This window comes from Danio aesculapii, chromosome 16, assembly GCF_903798145.1.
Source record: "Danio aesculapii chromosome 16, fDanAes4.1, whole genome shotgun sequence".
In the NCBI taxonomy this organism is placed as follows: Eukaryota; Metazoa; Chordata; class Actinopteri; order Cypriniformes; family Danionidae; genus Danio; species Danio aesculapii.
The window spans coordinates 29,438,135-29,458,590 of record NC_079450.1 but is presented as its reverse complement, the minus strand read 5'-3'; the positions used below and the strand labels follow the sequence as shown (position 1 = coordinate 29,458,590).

General features: G+C 34.4%; 3 protein-coding genes across 4 annotated transcripts in view; 2 read left to right on the top strand and 1 right to left on the bottom strand.

Moving 5' to 3' along the window:
* Positions 1–20,456, bottom strand: part of rnf41l (ring finger protein 41, like) — a 39,321-nt gene that overhangs the window by 3,349 nt on the left and 15,516 nt on the right. The window contains exons 1-6 of one of the 2 annotated variants that reach the window (XM_056475580.1): positions 9,387–9,485; positions 9,111–9,209; positions 6,838–7,044; positions 6,616–6,755; positions 327–489; positions 128–248 (exon numbers count right to left, since the gene is read on the bottom strand). In XM_056475580.1, coding sequence (XP_056331555.1) covers positions 128–248; positions 327–489; positions 6,616–6,755; positions 6,838–7,043 — 630 coding nt within the window. In that variant the 5' untranslated portion in view covers position 7,044; positions 9,111–9,209; positions 9,387–9,485. Of the gene's footprint in view, positions 1–127; positions 249–326; positions 490–6,615; positions 6,756–6,837; positions 7,045–9,110; positions 9,210–9,386; positions 9,486–20,456 lie in introns of those variants that run through there. The other variant, XM_056475579.1, reaches the window with a different exon arrangement.
* The window catches only part of rad54b (RAD54 homolog B), a 26,500-nt gene continuing 21,203 nt past the window's right edge, over positions 15,160–20,456 (top strand). The window contains exons 1-2 of the mRNA XM_056475576.1: positions 15,160–15,333; positions 15,488–15,704. Coding sequence (XP_056331551.1) covers positions 15,160–15,333; positions 15,488–15,704 — 391 coding nt within the window. The remainder of the gene's footprint in view (positions 15,334–15,487; positions 15,705–20,456) is intronic.
* LOC130243411 (fibrinogen silencer-binding protein) overlaps positions 17,596–20,456 on the top strand; it is a 6,534-nt gene continuing 3,673 nt past the window's right edge. The window contains exon 1 of the mRNA XM_056475577.1: positions 17,596–18,749. Within this exon, the coding sequence (XP_056331552.1) occupies positions 18,352–18,749 (398 nt within the window). The 5' untranslated portion in view covers positions 17,596–18,351. The remainder of the gene's footprint in view (positions 18,750–20,456) is intronic.

Below are 20,456 nucleotides of genomic sequence, written 5' to 3'. Positions count from 1 at the left end.
AATAGTCCTAATAAGGATTTCTTTGCATGTGGATATATTTGTAAATAAGATTTATCTGCAAGTGATGATCTACTTTTAGTCTTGAGATGTTTTGTGAACACAGGCCCCGATGTTGACAGTGTTGTACCTTAAGTTCATCCACTTCACTCCTTAGCAAACTCTCCTTCTGCACCATGTGTCGTCTTTGGGAGTCTAAGCGTGATTCCATTTCATGCCTCACTTCTTCGACTTTGCAGTCTAATTCTGCCCTATAAGAAACACACATTTGTTTTTACATGCCAGTATTTGCGTAGTCAGCCCATATGACTTAAGCAAAGTGTTTGTACCTGAGCATGTCCAGCTCAGCTCGCAGCTCCGATACGCAGTTGTGCTGAGCTTCATCCGTGTTGAGGATTGTGTATCCACAGCCGCTCGCACAAACTCTACTGCTGTACTCACACACACACAGGTGAGCTTCAAGAGAGCGACGAGACACCTGAACTGGGCAGCCTAAATGCAGACACAGAGGACATGATTGAGATTATTCTTTTTGTTTTGAAGCATCGGACAAAAAGTGAAAGAATAATTGGTGCACTCTCATAAAACATGCCCAAAAGCTGTCATTGGGGTGGTGCCGTTTCAATAGTCTAGATGTACCACTTTGGTACAAATATACAGCGGGGAAAATAAGTATTGAACAATTTGTGTTTTTTTCCTGGGAATAATGTTTCTGAAGGAGCTTTTAACAAAGAATTGAACCAGATTTTGGTTAAAACATAAACAATACAAACATAAAAAACCAATAAGATCTGAAAGATGAGTTATGTGGAATAACAATGAAATGACACAAGGAGAAAGTACTGAACTACTGAAACCTATTTAATACTTTATATAAAAGGCTTTTTGGGGGATGGCAGCTTAACGAAGCCTCTCATAAGGAAAATGAACTCACATCATGGCCCAGGTGTGATTTTTTTTCACAGACTTCAACAGAGTGTAAAAGTCTTGATCGTTCTGTGGGTCTCGTCTATCAAATCTGATCTTTATTTTGTATTTTCTATTGGATTTAAGTCAGGTGATTGGCTGGGCCATTCTACAGCTTGATTCTCTTTCTCTGAAAGCATTTGAGAGTTTCCTTGGCTGTGTTTTGCATCATTGTCTCGCTGAAATGTCCACCCTGGTGTCATCTTCATCATCCTGCTAATGTAGATGTTGAACTGAAGCAGCTGATATTCATTTACAATGATGAAGGGCAGGGGGTTGCTGAAGAACTATTGAGAGATTTCAGCTGCTGTCTGGGCTTTCACTGCCTTTCTCCGTGTGTTCAATACTTTTTCCCTGTTTTTTTTTTATTATGCATAATTTCATTTGTGAACTAATTAGATTTGTTATCTTTGCATATATGGCTTTCTTTGGTTGTTACCAACATCCGGTGAAAATTTCAAGTCAACAGAACTTTTAAAAATATGTTTTCTGAGAAAAATGGTGACGTTTTCAATACTTCTTTTCCTCGCTGTATACTCTTTGGGTATACCAATATTTTTAAGACACTAAAATGCACCATTTACAGGTAAATAAGTTACGAAAGTGTTATTTTTTTAAAACGTTACTGCTCTAGTGACAGCTTTTAGATCTTATAATCTGAGTGAGGTAGACTTGAGCATCAATAAGATATAAGAAATAAAAAAGTCATGTCCAGCCATGTATGCCAACACATTCCAGAAGGTGCTTGTGAATTTTTGACAATAACTCAATTATGTCCAGCTATTCTTCTTCTTCTAAAAAGTAAACATTTAAGGGAAAATATGATTTATGAGAAAAATGTACAATGTTTAAAAAAAACAATGAATATGTATATATGTAAATGACCCTGGACTACAAACCTGAACTAAAAAAAAACCAAGAAGTGTTGTTGCAATATTTTTTGGCAATAGTGAAAAATACATTATTTTACTCAAGCTTCATTCTTTTATTTTCCTTCGGCTTAGTCTTTGTTTCAGAGTTTGCCACAGTGGAATGAACCACCAACTATTCCTACAGTCAATTTAGTTTTTTCATTTACTTATAGAGCATGTCTTTGGACTGTGGGGGAAACCGGAGCACCCGGAGGATATCCACGTCAACACGGAGAGAACATGCAAACTCCACACAGAAATGCCAACTGGCCCAGCTGGGACTCAAACCAGCGACCTTCTTGCTGTGAGGCGACAGCGCTAACCACTGAGCCACTGTGCCGCTTTACTCAAGATTATAGAATTTTGAGATATTTTGGGCGTATCACAACAGAATTTTAGATTAGTATTGTGTATTGCGAGACAATTTTACATTTAAATACAGATTTTACTTTTTTAAACCCTCTTTGCCAAATATTGTTCTATCCTAAAAAGCCATACAGCAATGGACAGGTTTTGTGGTCCATGGTCACATATACCATAATAGTGTGTCAACAGTTTCCAGCAAGAGTTTAAGAATTCATTTAATAGTTTTCAGCATTGATACAATATTTTTTATATATAATTACCATATAAATATTATATCAATTATTTATATCTCTATAATTAATGCCTTCTGTTAATGCTGCTGATTTTCATGAAAAGTTCAGAAGTGGAACTTAAAGAAACTCAAAGAAAAAGACACACAGAGTTCACACAACACACAGAACACCTACCACAACGGTAACACAAGTACTCGTCTCCTGCATATTAATATACATAAACAAATATTTTCAGCATTAAGACATGTTCCACTCACACATATGCATTATGTGCAACAAACTTCTTTAATAATGAGCTCAAGGGTTTTAACCTTGAAGTAAAGGTTTCGCTTCATTGTCTGCTGGAGGGGGTCCCTCATTAATAATTAAAGACGGGATCCATCTCTGTCTTGTGGCTACCACATTCATTCATCTGCTGTTTCGCATTGTTTTGTATTGTTACCGATGTATGAATGAGTTGTGTATAAGCCACCTGTTCCCTGCCAAAAAACTACATATATTGTGCTCTCCATTAATATCCCCACCCTTTGTAAATATGAGCAAAGAATAGTGTCTTTAGATTTTTTACTCAATATGCAGTTGAGGGTAAAATGATTAGCCCTCGAGTGAAATTTACATTCTTTTTCAGATATTTCCCAAGTGTAACAGAGAGAAGAATTTAACAAAATACTTTTGTCTTAACTATATTCTACTACACTGTAAAAAATGCTGGGTTCCACATTGATTTGTGTTTGGACAACATGCAGGAATTAAGTAAAAAAAAAGTTTTTACAAATGTAAGTAGATTATACATAAAACAATTAGGTTATCCCTCTCAAAACAACTCAAGATTTCTGTTGTTTCAGCCCATTTTAAATAAGTAGTTAGAACAAACAGAAAAAACGTCATTTTTTGAGTGTAGTTACTAAGTTCAATTTAAGTCTCTATTAGAGATTTGTTAATGCACACTCTGTAGAGAGCAATATTATGCTGTAAAAATGTTGCCACATTCAAATAAACATTTTAAATGCAGGCTAAGTAAAAGATTGCATTCTAAAAAGTGCTCCTTGATTTTTTTAATGTATTTTCTTAAAAATAATTAAACAAAACTATTTTTAAATAGTTTTAAAACTTGTATTTATAGGAGATTTTAATTGCATTAATGTATTTTTGAAAAGATTTTTTAAAATAAATGTTAAAATATATCTGAAAATAAATTGCTTACTATATGGGATCACCTCCAATTTTAGGACGAAAACACTTTCTGAAATACTCTTAGAGCAAAAGTTTATAAGTAAGAAAAAAAAAGAGCACAAAGCAAAACTCATCCCTCATTAATTAATGGGGAGCATATTCAATTAACAAATTATACATATTTTTGTGTGATGTTGGACAATAAACAGAAGTGGGATGTATGGACTGACTATATAAGGAAAAAGCTTCAATAGTGAGTGTACTTCTTAAAGAAACTATTGTCTTTTAACGTTGACAACACTTTGTTGATCATGTTTTAAAGTGCTTTTATCAAAAGTATTGCAACATTCTGTGTGATTTGTTGGTGTGGAAATGCTTCTGAGGCCCAGAAGAGGTCACTGGGAAAGGTGGTAACAACAGCCAGTAAGCTGTTGGGAATAAAATATGCCTCATAGTATATACAAAGAAAGAGTACTAATTAAGGCTATCATGATTGTCAATGATGAGAGACATCCTTTATCATAGACCTTCCAGTTGTTACCATCAGTTTGTCGATATTGTATTCCCAGATGCGTAAAATAGGATAAAATTATCATTTATATCTCAAGCAATTAAGCTTTTAAATAGACTGGATTATTTATTTAGAGCTACCATGATTTTTTAAGTGATTTATTCATATAAATGCCAAATGTGAAAATGTCAGATGTCAGAAGTGTATGCTGCAAATGAAATTTCCCTACTGGGACAAATAAAGTTAACTGACTAACTTTATACAGCCATATAGCCCTAAGTTGTTAAAGTCCATGTGAAATCAATACTTACAATGTTTATTTTTGCTAGCACATTGTTAACCTTTAGGTAAACAAATAATCCAAGTTAATCCACTGAAGAAAAAAAAAGTTTGTTTTAATAATCTTCAATCAAATCTGCCCATTTGCTTCTGCGTTTGGAGCGGCACTCTTTCTCTGTTGATGTCAGTTTGACAGCTTCATCCACAATATTCTTTACCATGCCCCTATTACCCTTAGTTTGCTATGAGGGAATAATGCACAAAAATGAAGCCCCGCCCCCTACTTAATGATCTGTTTTGGTTGGAATTACGTCAACATACAGTTGAAGTCAGAATTATTAGACCCCCCCCCTCCCCCCTTTTGATTTCTTTTTTCTTTTTTAAATAAATCTCAAATGATGTTTAACAGAGAAAGGACATTTTTACAGTTTGTCTGATTCTTCTGGAGAAAGTCTTATTTATTTTATTTCGGCTAGAATAAAAGCAGTTTTTCATTTTTAAAGCCAATTTACGGTCAAAATTATTAGCCCCTTTAAGCTATATATTTTTTCAATTGCCTACAGAACAAACCATCGTTATACAATAACTTGCCTAATTACCCTAACCTGCCCAGTTAACCTAATTAACCTAGTTAAGCCTTTAAATGTCACTTTAAGCTGTATAGAAGTGTCTTGAAAAATATCTAGTCAAATATTATTTACTGACAAATCGTCACGAATTATATGGTTCTATCAGCGTTCTAAATGATTTTGAGTCATTAAGCTTGAAAGTTTTTGCATTCCAAATAGCAAACAATATGTGTGTAACAGCTCTCTTTCATACGTTAACATGACAGAGACCCTAGATGTACTCTAAATGTAAAGTTCTCTTACGTTTGCAAATTGGAATAAAAAAAAAAACATGGTAAATGCAGATAGAACTCTCTAATTCTAAAAAGTTATTTTCCGTTTGGAATTATAAGGTTCTATCTGGCAGATCAATCATTGAAGCAATACTTTTCAAGAAATACAATCAAAAATATACAATTTGGTGTTGTAAAAATATGTTGATGCTTTGGAAAGTAATTTTTTTTTGCTTTCTGTATCATTTGTTTAATGTTTTATGATAAATATTTTTTCTTGTTCAAATGAAGCATACAAGGCTGTGTTAAATATTTTGTCCAGTACAGATGTTAATTTCATGTAATTAATATGGTAATATTTATTGAAATATCAGCTTTATATGAATTATTGAATCATATTTATTGAAATATATGCCCCATGAATTAAATTAAGTATTTGCCCTTCAAGGCTTAATATTAAATTTAAAGACTTTAAAAGAAAACAGACAACGAGCAAATGAGTTTAATAAACAATGAAAAATGTTTCACTGACTATATATACACAAATAAAAATAAATAAAAAAAATTAAATAAATTTAATATAGACTTTTTTAAATATTTGTTTCTTTTTTAACAATTCATCTCAATGTCATAAAACGCTTCTAGATCATCACATTTACACACATCTCAAATTTGTATAGTGCAGCATTGTTTATCCGACTCTGATTTTTAGTGATTTTGTCTTTCTGGTCTTTCCTCCTGTCAATGGAGCAGTCCGGCGAAATGACAAAGAAAGCTGATCCTGATTGGTCCTCGTGCGTGCATTAAAAATACTGATTGGCTCACAGAAAGAACCTTATAGAGCCAAGCTAGAGCTCCGTAGATAAACCGTTATCAAAAACGTGTAGATAAACCGTTTTTGTTTTTTAAATAAAAAGTCTAAAAATGTAAACAACTAATAAAAAAAAAAACATCACATAATGTAAATAAAATGACATTTAATAAGAATATGTGAATAACTCAATTTTGACAAAAATGTCAGATAGAACATTATAATTCTAAGGTGATGAAATATAAAATAAATCAGTTATTAGAAATTATGTTTAGAAATGTGTTGAACAAATCTCTCCGTTAAACAGAAATTGGGGGAAAAATAAACAGGGGGGTTAATAATTCAGGGGGCTAATAATTCTGACTTCAACTGAACTCAAGTAAAAGTCTCAAAACTTCCAGTTCACACAGACTTTTAAACATTAAATACAGTTTTTGCAGGTTTTCTTTCTCGTATTAACCAAGGGTGCCAATATTAGTGGAGGGCACTTAAACAAAAATATACATATTATGAATCTTCAAATATACCTGTATTAGTGCAGTTGAGCAAAGCGTAATCACACTGTTGCTCATGCCGATGAATAGACTCCAGAGCACAGATGACCTCACAGCCCTGAGGCCTGAACACACATCTGACCTGCAGCCTCGCTAAATCATTCCTCATGTATCTGGAACACACAACACACCACAGAGGCTTGATTTAAAACCAGCAATTACCTGAATGATGAAGCTGTCTCAGTTTAATCATACCTGAAGAGCGGGCGGAGGTGTGTGATGTCTAAAGGCAGACGGTCTTCAGGACAGCTGTTGTGGTGGATGAGCCATCCGTGAATGCAGGTGCTGCAGAAGGCGTGCTCACACGGAGCCTGCAAAGGGTCTTCTAACACATCCCGGCACACACAGCACAGTAGACCCTCATTCACATAGCCCACAAAACGCTCCAGATCGTAGCCCATCCTATAGAAGCCACGCATATATACACTGAAATTCTGGGTTCTCTGATTTTTGGGAATATATAGTTGACATACAGTATCATCAAAAAGTACAGATGTCAACTCAGTTGTGATCCTGAAATATAAATATTAGGGGACACTGAACTAGATACATCCCATCATATAAAATACTTTACACTTCTGGCTGGAATGGCTGGGAAAATGCATTTTGATTGACTGGAATTCATCTCACTCTTCATCTATAAAACATAGAGTCAACAAACGTATTTTCTACTGCACCCCTGAGAAAATAATACTGTTCAGTAACAGAGGATCACCAAGGACTTTTGAAAAATTTAGGGACCATTTCTTAGTTGCATGCAATTGTTTCTTTTATTAATTTATTATTTATTATAATAATATTCATTCATTCATTTTCTTTTTGGCTTAATCCCTTTATTAATCAGGGGTCGCCACAGCGGAATGAACCGCCAACTTATCCAGCATATGTTTTACACAGCGGATGCTCTTCCAGCCGCAACCTATCTCTGGGAAACATCCATACACACTCATACTCATACACACGCGAACGCAGGGAGAACATGTAAACTCCACACAGAAACGACAACTGACCCAGCTGAGGCTCGAACCAGTGACCTTCTTGCTGTGAGGCGACAGCGCTACCTACTGCGCCACTGTTTATAATAATATATATTACTTTATTTATTATTATTTATAAATAAATGTATTATTATTTATTTAATTTTCTTTTCGGGCTTAATCCCTTTATTAATCAGGGGTTGCCAAAGCGGAATGAACCGCCAATGTATCCAGCATGTGTTTTACGCAGTGAATGCCCTTCCAGCCACAACCCAGCACAGGGAAACACCCATATACTCTTGCATTCACACCCACACATACACTATAGCCAATTTTAGTTTATTCAATTCACTTATAGTGCATGTTTTTGGACTGTGGGGATAACCAGAGCACCCGGAGGAAACGCCAACAGGTGGTAAACATGCAAACTCCACACAGAAATGCCATCTGACACAGCCGGGGCTTGAACCAGCGACCTTCTTGCTGTGAGGCGACAGTGCTACCCACTGAGTCACTATGCTGCCCATTATTATTATTTAATATTTTTTTATTTAACAATTTTCTTTTATCTATCTGATATTGAGCTTTTTACTGTTAACATTTGTACAATAGGATTTGTTTTACATATTTTTGAAAATATTACTAAAATAATGCTAAAATGCTGAAATGCTGGGTTCCACACAATTCCTTTGTGTTGTCCTAACTCAAAAATCGATTAAAGTTAAAACATAAAACAATCAAGTTGTCTAAAAAACACCTCAACAATTGTGTTGATTCAACTAATTTTAAAATAAGTAGTTTGAACAAGCAACAAAAATCTTTTTGAGTGTTTGCATACAGTGGGTTTCAATGCTTTATGTTATATATTCTATTCAGAAACCATAACCTGACCCTTAAAGATAACACTTACTGAAAGCATGCAGCATTTATACATAAAAAGTATAATAATGAATTACTATGATTCATAACACTCAACAAGATCAAATCAGAAATTTTGCATAAATTTATATATTTTTAATTTTGCTGTTTAACAAATATCTAAATATATTTATAAGCTTCAAAATACCTAGCTGCTTGTAACACGTTGTCTGAAAAACTATGCTTTTCCCCTTAAAAAATACAAAGATTTCATATTTTGCACATTACTTGTTTTTAGTACCAAAAAAATGTTATTTGAATATTTTAAAACAGAAATTCATGCAAAAAAAACCCCACTTCACAGCAAAATTAATATAGATATTTTTGTTAGATACATTCAACCTGTGTATAGAAGTGTAACAGAAATTACATTACAATATATAATCGATATTTAAGTGTTAAATGGGTTTACTAATTAACAACAGTATTTATTTTACATCAAGAAATCATATAAACTGTTCTATTTAAGGCCACTGCAGGCCAGCAGACGTTAGCGGAGCAGCATAACTAAAAAAACATTAAAAAAAACATTTTAATAAGCACATATACACATATTAGCGAAAATGCGATTACCTGTCAGAGTGTGTGGTGTGTTCAGTGTTTCTCTCAGGTGTGGTTGCTGAAGGTGGTCTGGTGTGTTGCTGTAGAAACAGGCAGGTGGCAGCTGTTGGCCTGAAACATGAGTGGGAGGTCAGATCGCCAGCTTCATTTGTACCAAACATAACAAAAACACACTTCAACGTGTGTACAGTTGTCTGAAATGCTATTTTAAGGCTCCTTTGCAATGAAACTCTCACCTGTCCTTAGACCATCTAATGAACAACAAATTTGCAAGAACTCAACACACACCTGGTGAAATCCCTCAGGGAAACCCTTAGGGAAACTCCTTTTACATGCTGTGATCAGGTGAGACTCAAGCACCTGGCAACCCCACACACACAAATGCAAAGGCACAGCGGGACTGTATACAAATAAAAAAAACACATTGAATATGTTTTTAACAATGACATTTTTAGTTTAGCAATTATATATATATATATATATATATATATATATATATATATATATATATATATATATATATATATATATATATATATATATATATTTTTTTTTTTTTTTTTTTTTTTTTTTTTTTTTACAGAATTTTATATTTATATATTTCAAAACTAATAAACGGTTATTTTTATTTTAAAAATATTACTAAATAACTAGACTTAATATTACTAAATAACTAAATAACTAGACTAGATTATTTCTTTACTTGTAAGTTGCAGTTACCTGCAGTTAAATCTACGTACACATGTTTGGTACATTTCTAAAACTTTAGAACAGAAATGAACAAATAATATATTTTTATTAGTCTCTTTTTTATTTTATTAATAATACTTTATTTTAAATTATTTTGTACACTGTTATAATTAAGGTCTTTAACTTCTAACAAATATGATTTTTTATTTCTTTGCAGCTTAATATGTTATGTCTTTGTTAAATCTGCAACAAATTTATTAAGCATTTTTATTAATTGTGTTCATCAACTTAATCAACTTTGTGTTAATCAACTTAACAATAATATTTGTTACACTAAAAATATTTAGGAAATAAAATTTAAATGTATATTTTAAATACAAACAAAACAGGTTTCATAATTTCACACAGAACAATTTAAAATAAATGTAAGAATAAATTAAAAAACTGCAAACAGAAATAATTTTGTATATAAAAATACATTTGCTAAGTATCTTACATCTACAGTATTGTAAGATTACTTATGTCACACATTCAAATGTTTTCTCATTTGACAACTACAATTTAACATTAATAATTCTGTTACATTAAAAAGTAATTAAAATTGTAAATTATAAATTGATTAAAAATATACAACATATTTAATGTAGAATGTTTACCAGTAAAACCCATATGTCAGAAGCCTGTTGGTCCCTCCCTCACTGAAATCCAGCAGACGTTCTTTAATAATATCCCCTCAGTAACAGGTGATCTGTGCAAGTGTTCCTGCACCTGCCTGGCCACGTGACAGTAAAACAACTGATCATCTTAGCTGTCCGTTTGTGGCTTGACCACTAAACACTTCTGTTTTTCTATGATGTGCTGCTCTGGTTAAACCTTTATTTTCATTGCTTACAGATCTGCAGTTGAGGAAATGCTGCAGGATCTTTGTGAATGCGAGGATGTTTGTCAGTGTCTGGTCACTCTCACTGCCTGAATGATCTCTGTTCTTCATGGCTGCGGTTGGATTAGACAGGATTACGCTTTCCCACACTCTGATTGGATTATTTTCTACACGCCAACATTACAGCTTCACTTTCAGACATGCAGCACTGTATAAAATATTGACACAACACATGCAAACATGCATCTGCATGCATGCCCAACACAGTTACTGAGTAAAACACCTATTAAGTATTCAATAAAATCACACTCAAGCACCATGTATGTGTTGTAATGTTACAAACATTTTTACCCTAAAAATTACAAGATTTCTTTAGTACTTTGCTGGTCATTCATTATTTTATTTCTTTATTTGTTAAATTACTAGCAAAAGTAAACGTTGAAAAGCTATTTCTTCATCATTTATTTCATTAAGTGTCTTTTCCAGTAAAACTTATTTTACATTTACATAATTTTCTTTACTGTGTTAAGTATAATATGTACACAAATTCACTACTTGTTTACTTGCTAGTAAAATATGTTTGTTAATATCCAATATTTACAGTAATTTTAATATAATAATATATTAATGAAAGACTGCAAGGATTAATACAATAAAATACACACAAACCAGTAAATGGTTTGATTTCAAAGCTAATAACTGTGCACAAAACTTGTATGTTATAATGTAAATAATCAAACAAGTAAAGTTTATAATGTGTAGCTACTTGCCTGTTTGATAAATGATGGTTGACGGGAATCAAACTTTTCAGACGTCTCCTCTATTTTGCTTCATTTACCTTTGCTGGATTAGATGTTTAATATTTGCAGGCTACATTTCCTGTCAGGTTTCTTTGACACTCCTCTCTGTACTGTTGATTTTTGCTCTTCATAAGCTCCTCAGCTCCACCTACTTTACGTGACGTCGAGTTTTGACCAATCACAGCAAAGGTGCGTCACGTCCGCGGGAGACTCGTTTTTGAGGGAGTTTTTGTAAATTGGTGAAGTGATTGACAAACGAGAGGAAACTCGATAAAAAGGTAAGCGGTTAACGTGTTGTTCATGTACAATTAGTAGATTAAATTCAATTGCATTCGACACGTTTTGAGAAAGATATCGGTTAGCGCAGCGGCTTAACGTTACATTGTTTACGCTTGTTTTGCTAACGACAGCAACAGATGCTTGCTTGCTAAAAATGTCCTGTACGCAAAGGGATGGTTCGCCCAAAAGGAAACTATTTCTCTGTTATCACATTCTTGTCACCCCAAAAGAGTATGACCTTCTTAACATAATTTATGAGCTGGTTCTGTTTCATGATATATATAGATGAGCTACCCCGCGTTGTCGAATTTATGAACATGACTCTTATGAACCGGATCTTTTTAGTGAATCATAAACCCTCAGATACTGAAGATTCTGCAGTTCACCAGGGCTGCTTATTACACGTGAATAATAATATTTAACATCATGTAGGGCTATATGAGTAATTAGTAAATATAGCATTCATAAAGAAAAATTTCCCAAAAAAGTCATACCAAACTGTAATTATAAAATGTCAACAAAAGGTTTTTTTTTTTTCAATTTCTGTATACGTTCATCAAATCAAATCACTTTTACTGTCACATCACCAGCAGCAGCACCTATGCAATAATAAGTGAAAAGCTGTTAAAGTAAAGCTGGTTTTATATTCACACATTCATGCTTTCTCCTTAATATCATTTCAGGAAAGTATTCTTTGCCAATGCTAAATATGGAAATCAAATCATATTAACAGTCAGTGACTATTGAAGTACAACATTGCTCACAGTCAAATAAATAAGGCTAATGTTGTTTTCAAGTAATACTTACATGTGACTTTCGACCGAATATTCGAAGTAATCAATAAAGACAAGGTTAAACAATATAGGGAGCATGTCCAAGTTGTCACTGAATGAATGTGTGAATATAAAACCAGCTTTACCCAGCTCCAGACAGTGCAAAATACAACGACATACTCTAAATTAAAACAATATACTATTAACAATGCTGGCAATAAATACATAAAAGAAAATTAATGAGCAATTCCAGCATTATAGAAGTGACATTTTCAGTAAAAACAGAAATACATTATATTGAAGCATCTGTTTTTCAAAACAACTAACCACAGAGTTATTGGGGTCAGAAAAATATCAATCTGTAAATATTTTTAATGTTTTAAATGAGGGAAAAAAACATGCGTTATGAATGTGACCAAAAAAAGTTAGCGAGATTACAGTATACAACATACTTTGTCGAAGTTTTAGAATTTTTGAGTATTTTTACAGTACTGTAAAATACAAGCCTACACAAAAAAACTAGAAAGGGTTTCGCTACTTTGGTTAAAACAAGTTTTTTTCATGCCATGGTTGATATTTGCATGGAATTGCTCAAATACGGGAAGAAAAACACACATTACACCCATGTAGACACAGACAGATTAGTACACAGTTAAAAAGGTGTGCACATAGTTTGACTGTTGGTGGATAATTATTGTAGGCAATATTGTTTTGGATATGTCATGGGAAAAGATTTAGAATTAGATTGGATTTGTGTACTCTCATGTATTTATAAATGTATTATTGAATTTCCCCCCTTTGTTTATTATTTATGTATGAATGTTTTTGTTCTCATAGACTACTGTTTTATCACGTCCGTATTTTTTTATAACATTCAACCACTTCACCACTTTAAAAAAAATTGTGTTAATAATTTGTTATATTTTATTTTTATTAACATTTGTTCTGTTGTACTTGAAGTCTATGATGGTCAGAAATTTAATTTTCTATTAAATAGATTGAAATAAAGTTTATTTCTAATTCCCAGTTTGAATCGATTTCCAGGGGTGTCTTTTGTAATCTTAAAATCAGTTTCAGAATTACTATGTGTTGTTTTTGCCCTAATTACTTGAGTCAATCACAATACTATAAACTCTAAACCATTAATTACTAATTGTTGTTTAAATTAATACATATAAAAAACATCATGTTACTGTTTAGGACTGCAATTTATGACAAAAATCATGTTGCATTATTGTTGATTATTGACCTCCATATAATGTAGATATACTTATTTAAAGTTTTTGTCTTGAATAGCGGATAATTATCTGCCTATTCAATTAAAATCACTACAAAATCAATCTTTCACTTACATAGTTCATATCTACACTTTGTTGTTTATGCATTGCGTACACTCAACAACACTCATTTATAGCAGTAACTAATCTACACACCACTGATTGACTATTGGATTTATGAGCTCAAAGGAAACATCATCGTTACTACAAAAGCATTGGCAAAAATAAATCTGATGCAGTGAATGCAGTTCTGCTTCACAACAATATATTATAAATCTGAAATATAAATACCCTTTTTCTCCCATTAGTGAAATTAAACAACAATGGAAAACCCTGCAAGCAAGAGAAAAAAAAGTTCAATTTACACAGCAGAAGCTTATGCAATAAATATGGCTTTAGAACAAATGGAAAGGACACAGTACAGTAACTTTTTAATCTGCACAGATTCCACATCCTGTCTTCAAGCACTTGAAGCTTTGAAGTGTGATCACCTCATAATTTCCATGATTGTAAAGAAAATGACAACACTAGAAGATAAGAAGTTCAACATTATCTTCTGTTGGATTCCAGGTCATATGAACTGGCAGATGAAGCAGCAAAACGGGCTAGCTTCTTGAAAGTGACAGAATGTTTAATTCCTCCTGAGGACTTGAAACCCACAATTAATTTGTACATAAACGAAACATGGCAAAGGGAATGGGACAACTGCATAAATAATAAATTATATGAAATTAACCCGAAAATAAATGAAAGACACTTAGCAAATTATAATTTTGAGGCCAGGCATGATCAAATTCACTATACTAGATGTCGAATTGGACATTGGACCCACCTAAATGTAATTACTGCCAGGCTGCTCTTACTATCAAACATATTTTGTTGGAATGTGGACGTTTGAATACAATTAGACAAAATTTTTATAAGGAGAGTACTTTGATGGACATTTTTAAAAAGGTACCACCAGGAAGAATCTTAAATTATTCATCAAAAATTGAACTAAAAAATCATATTGAACTTTGAATATATTTTTGTGAGAATTTTATTTATTTATATTTTATATATTTATCTAAGTAACTTTTTATTGTAATACGAATTTGTTTTTATGTAAAATATATATGTAATATATTTATGTATATCCATCTTGCCATGACATAGCCATAAGTTGCTGATGTGGCAATAAATAAATAATAAATAAATAAATAAGAATAACATAGGCTCTCCAGAAAACCATCAAATACTGCTATTCAAACTATCTTGTGAAATCATATTGCAATATTTATCACAGAAAAATAAAATATCACATCAGATTTTTCCAATATCTTGCAGCCCTCGTTTCATGGCATATGTGTCTTCATTGACAGAATGCGCAGATCTGGAGCTCCGAGTCAGCTCCGTGGAAATGCTGCAAAGAAACCCAGGTTTATGCCACCGGGGCCAGCGAGGAATGATGGAGCACCTTGTTTGGATCCCCAACCAGAACCATCACAACCATCACCACCTCCTATACCTGCTTTGAAAAATGTGCTGCTCAATAAGGTCAAATTAAAAAATGGACATGCAATGTTTGTTATTATGTGCATAATTATTTTTGTAACGATAAGAATATTGTTTATTCGGGTGAAAAAATGATCTGGAAGAGATGCATTTTGCTTCATTTGTGATTGGGTTTAAAAGTTATTTCTCCCAGCAGGTCCAGAGGTGTTTGAGTAGTGGAGATGCTCCAGCTGCAAGTGATGCTCCAGTAGGAGGTAAGGCATTAGCCAGGGTCCTCGGTGCTGCGGTTCCTCAGGGAGAATGTAAGGAAAATAACTTCAGGTCTACGCCTGACTTTCCTGAACCTGAAGAATTGGTAAATAAAGACAGCCGCTCACCACCGCCAAACACTCATGCCAGCAGCACAACTACTGGTAAGATACAACACCGTCATTTCATATTTTATGTGTGCTTTTTATGATTAAAGGATGTATTTTGAGTAAATATATGTCAATAAATGCTAAGCAGTCTGGTTAGTGTAATAAAAAAAGTATTTTATTTTGATTACACAACATTAAATCCGCTTGTTAAGTCTGGTGTCACCTGTCACTATATCTGGGTTCAAACTGACTAGGATCAAAGTCTCTTTAAGGCAAGTCATTTCACTTGGCGGCCATCTTTGAAATGCCTCTCAGGCAGTATGCTCGGGCATTCTGTCTGAATAGGAAAACATCAAATTCTCCAAAAATGCTTGCCAAGCTTACGATTGAATTTGATATTAGGAATCACCAATAACAATAAACAACAACTGTGTCTTTAGTTTCATTTCTAAACAACCAAATGACAAAATCTGCAGAAACTAACGTCTGGTCCAAGCCCCTCCCCCAGACTATCATCAGTCTATAACAATTGATGATTGGCTCCTGTACTAGAAGCAGGGCTTTATTCGCCATATAGTGATCGATGATTGGCTCCTGTACTAGTAGGCGGGGCTTTATTCACCATATTGACAGTTACAGCAAAGAGCATAGAATCACCAAGAGGTGACACTCTAGTGCGATTTGGGAAACAGCCACTAGGTGGTGCGGCGGCCATTTTGGAATGAAAATTCCAATAGAACTACAGCATATTATAAGTCTGTAAAATAAACTATTAAAAGTGCTGATAATTGTGATCGTAAGTGTTGTATTGTCGTCTTTCAGGTTGTATCTTAGCTTTAATGCGCTTTTTAAATAAATAAATAAATAAAAAACAAAGCACCTGCTTGCCATCCCGACAGCAATAAGATCCAGTGGACGGCCGATCGCTTTCACTCCAAAATGGCGGAATCACAGGGCTGTTGGTGGGCGCTGCTGTTGCAATGGAACGTTCTATTGAGTGTCGCCTCTTGGTCATTCTAAGCTCTTTAGTTAGACTTTTCCCCATTCAAAAAGATACGAGTGACATGCTTTGTGTATTCTATAGTCTTTGCTATGATATACCAAAAGCAAAATAATAAAATGATTGTAATGTACACTAACTTTAATGATAGTGAACACAGATGAACAGACAGTGATTCGTTTTTTATGATTCTTTAAAATATTGGTGTCTAGTATGGAAGAACTGGAGTGCCGGTTAGAAATAAAATGAAGTCACAATGAATCACAATATAAATGGACAATTGAATAGACATATTTAAATGTGTTTATTTCAATTGTGTTTTTAAATGTCATTTAATATAGCACTAATTTAATGCATTTAAAAATAACGTTTAAATGTAAAAATAGACAATTTTATTAATGTTTGTTTAATGTTTTAAAACGCTGGTTAATCAAACCATAAAAATATAGATTTACAAATCATTTAAAAATCTATTTAATAATTAAATCATTAAAATGCAAAGTTGATTCTTCATTTTATTTCTAACTGGCACTCCTGGTCCTCCATAGTCTAGAACACTGTGATATGCATGAAATCGTGAGGTGGGGTATGGATAAATAGTGTAAAGGTTTGGGTGTAACTCATAGTCTGGTGCTTCTTTTTTTAGATTTCTTTCATAATTTCTTTTTGATGTTTGATAATCATGTGCCCTCAACATCATTAACACAGCTCTGTTGTTAAAAATCAAATTAAATGCCTCTTTCTCTCGTTTATTACATTGTTATTAACTTTTGAAAATGGCATCAATTATATCACGTTGATAAATAAAATAATCTTTTGATTTATAAACGATTATATAATTTGCTAGATTGTAGTGATCCAAAACTCTGATTAATAAAGAGGAAATGTAACTGGTATAAAAGCTTTAAGCAGTACAGTGGAAGGGGAAAAAGTGGAGAAAAAGGAAAAGAATTCAGCGAGTGCTTGAGATGAACAAACTGCGCCTCTGTCGCCCTCCTTTAACTTCGGCTTTAACTGAAACTAACCAATCAGGGCGCTGAGTTCGCTTGATTGACAGGCGCTATATGTGCGATGCGATCAGCCGCGCACAGATTCAAGGCAAAGCAGAGCTGCTTACTACAAGCTGTTGAGCATTTGTCAGCAACTGGTGTCTCAAAAGAAGTTCTCTCTCTCCCTCTCACACAAACTGTCTTTCGAGACGCGTATAATGCGCGAGCTCGTTAAGCGTCAGTTTAATGTTTCCCTCTTGCGCTTCAGCGGGCGCGCGAACTCGCTCTCTGCTGTCAAAACACGCGGCTGAAACATAACGCGCTCAAAACACGCACTAAGTCGTTCGCCGTTAAAAAATTCAACACATGTCGCCGCTATGAGCGGCACAACAGAGCTCCGCTGTGTTTCTAGACTAATGTAGTCGGGTTTGTTATGTAGGTCAGGCCAGGCTTAAGCAGCTTTACTGAACCTGCGTCAGCTTAAGCTAAAAGGAATTCCAGCAAAGCCCTCCCCGGGTAGGCGTGGGCCTAATCGAGGCTGGCCTAGTTAAGCCTGATTCTTTTTCTTACGTCTGTGCGCTTGAGAGCCAGTTTGTGCATGTGTGTGTTGTTTAACTGAGACAAGCAGTGCAGCAGCCTGCGCACATAAGTGAACAGAGAAAAGAGGAGAAGGAGATCAAACCTAGAGCACTGAGACCAGCCTAAAAGCAGGATGTCTACCTTATTCATGACAAACAGCATGGTTGGCAAGGCTCGCTCCTCTAACTTCACCCTGTCTGAGAAACTGGATCTTCTGCGGCTGGTCCAACCTCACATAAGAATTCTAGAGGAGCACACCAACAAACACGCTGTAATCGTGGATAAGAACCGGTGCTGGGACAGCATAGCAGAACGCTATAATGGTTTTGGAGGCGAGAGGCCCCCCAGAACGGCCCAGGGCCTTCGGACCCTCTATAAACGACTTAAAGAAAGTGCCAAGCAGGAAGTTCTTCAGCGAAGCCACGCCCAGCCTGAGTACCGGGGCAGCATCTCGGAGCCAACCAAGCGCATCTTGGAAATGATTCCTCAGCTGTTTCACGTAGGGGACAAAGAGCCCAGCACACTCCACAGGTGAGATTAAACAGACAGACACACACACACACACACACACACACACACACACACACACACACACACACACACACACACACACACACACACACAGACAAAAAACAAAAGTCACACATCATCAGGGGCATCTGCATTTTTAAAAATGAAATATCGCCCGAAGGAGAGTTTGAACCAAATACAAGGTTTTACAATTAAAAGCATTAGTTTGCAATTCAGGAGGCCTAATCGGCTTCGCTGAGATGAAGTTAATTAAAAAAAATAGTGATTTAATGTATTGACTAACTTCTTTTCCCAGTCTTTTTTCCTCTGGTGCTGCTTATTGTCACACTCAGCCAATTAGAGTTCAGATTAATTCAAGAGACACCATCGCATCATTTTTACTGATTTCTTTATTTTTGTCATATACAATCAAAACTCATTGCATCTCACACACTGGCTCTCTTTTTACTCTATCCTGTGCCAGAGGTAAGCTGCAGCGCTGAAGGGATTTGGCTGTCATTAAATGTATTTCCGATGCTGCAGTAATTCCAGGTTTGCCACCGTGTGCCAGAAGAGTTACTTTCCTCTGGCATCTCTGTCTTTATCTTGGGCTTTCTGTTGTGTTGACAAAATAACAGATCTTTCTTTTTTTGTCTCTTGTCACCTCATGTTCAGTTCAGCTAAGAGCTGTGCATGAATATGACATCTGCTTCATTTGAATCACATGGATGATTAGCATTTCTCTTTGAACAGGCTGATAAGTTTTTTTGTATTTTAGAAGTGAAATTTAATGGTTAACCCCTTTTTCTAAGACACTCATATTTTAACAATTAACAACAAATTGTAAACTCTTGCATTAAGATTAAAAATAAGACGTTAACACTGATGGCCAGATTTGAAATAAACAAAAATGTGGTTTCGTTGACACAAGTTTTGACACAAAAAGTTAGTTTAAGGGGAAAAAAAGCTTGTTTTAATATTTGAATTAGTGCATAAAAGCTCAGTTTAACATTCATATCGATCTGTACCAGTCTGTAGTCAAAACTCTGCTTAATGCTAGACAGTATTCTCAATACGTTTTTCAAATTGTTGTAATTAAACTGCAACATAAAGTCCACCCTAGGTGCTTAGTAACTACTAGCTCATTTGTAATTAAATTTGTTCTTCCGTTTGTTCAGCAATTTCAGTTGCACCACATGTTCTTAAGGTAAACCATAGTAGGTCGTAAGCTCTCCGTAAAGTCATGTGTAGTCGCATTGAATGATGTAATATCCAATAAAAGGATTTAAATCGATAAACTGCTTTAGAATTTCACAACTAATGTGCCTAGTTTTTACACAAAAAGTCAGTTTAAGGGGAAAAAACAAAGTGCAAAAAAAAGCTTGTTTTATTATTTGCATTAGTGCCTTTTTATTGGATGTAAAAGCTCAGTTTAACATTCACATCGATCTAAACCAGTCCATAGTCTAAATTCTGCCTAATGCTAGACAGTATTTTCAATACGTTTTTCAAATTGTAATTAAATTGCCTTAAATACAGTTATTAATAATGGCAGTATTAACCATAAAGAATTTAGCGTTTCAAGAAACTGGTACCCAGGGTGCGACAGGGGGGTTTGGGGGAGGGGGGTCTGACCCAGCTAATTAATGCTTCATCTCCCCTGAAGAACATCAAAACAAGATGTATGGGGGCGTCTGCCCTTTAATAGTTAAGTTTGATAGTTTTCTC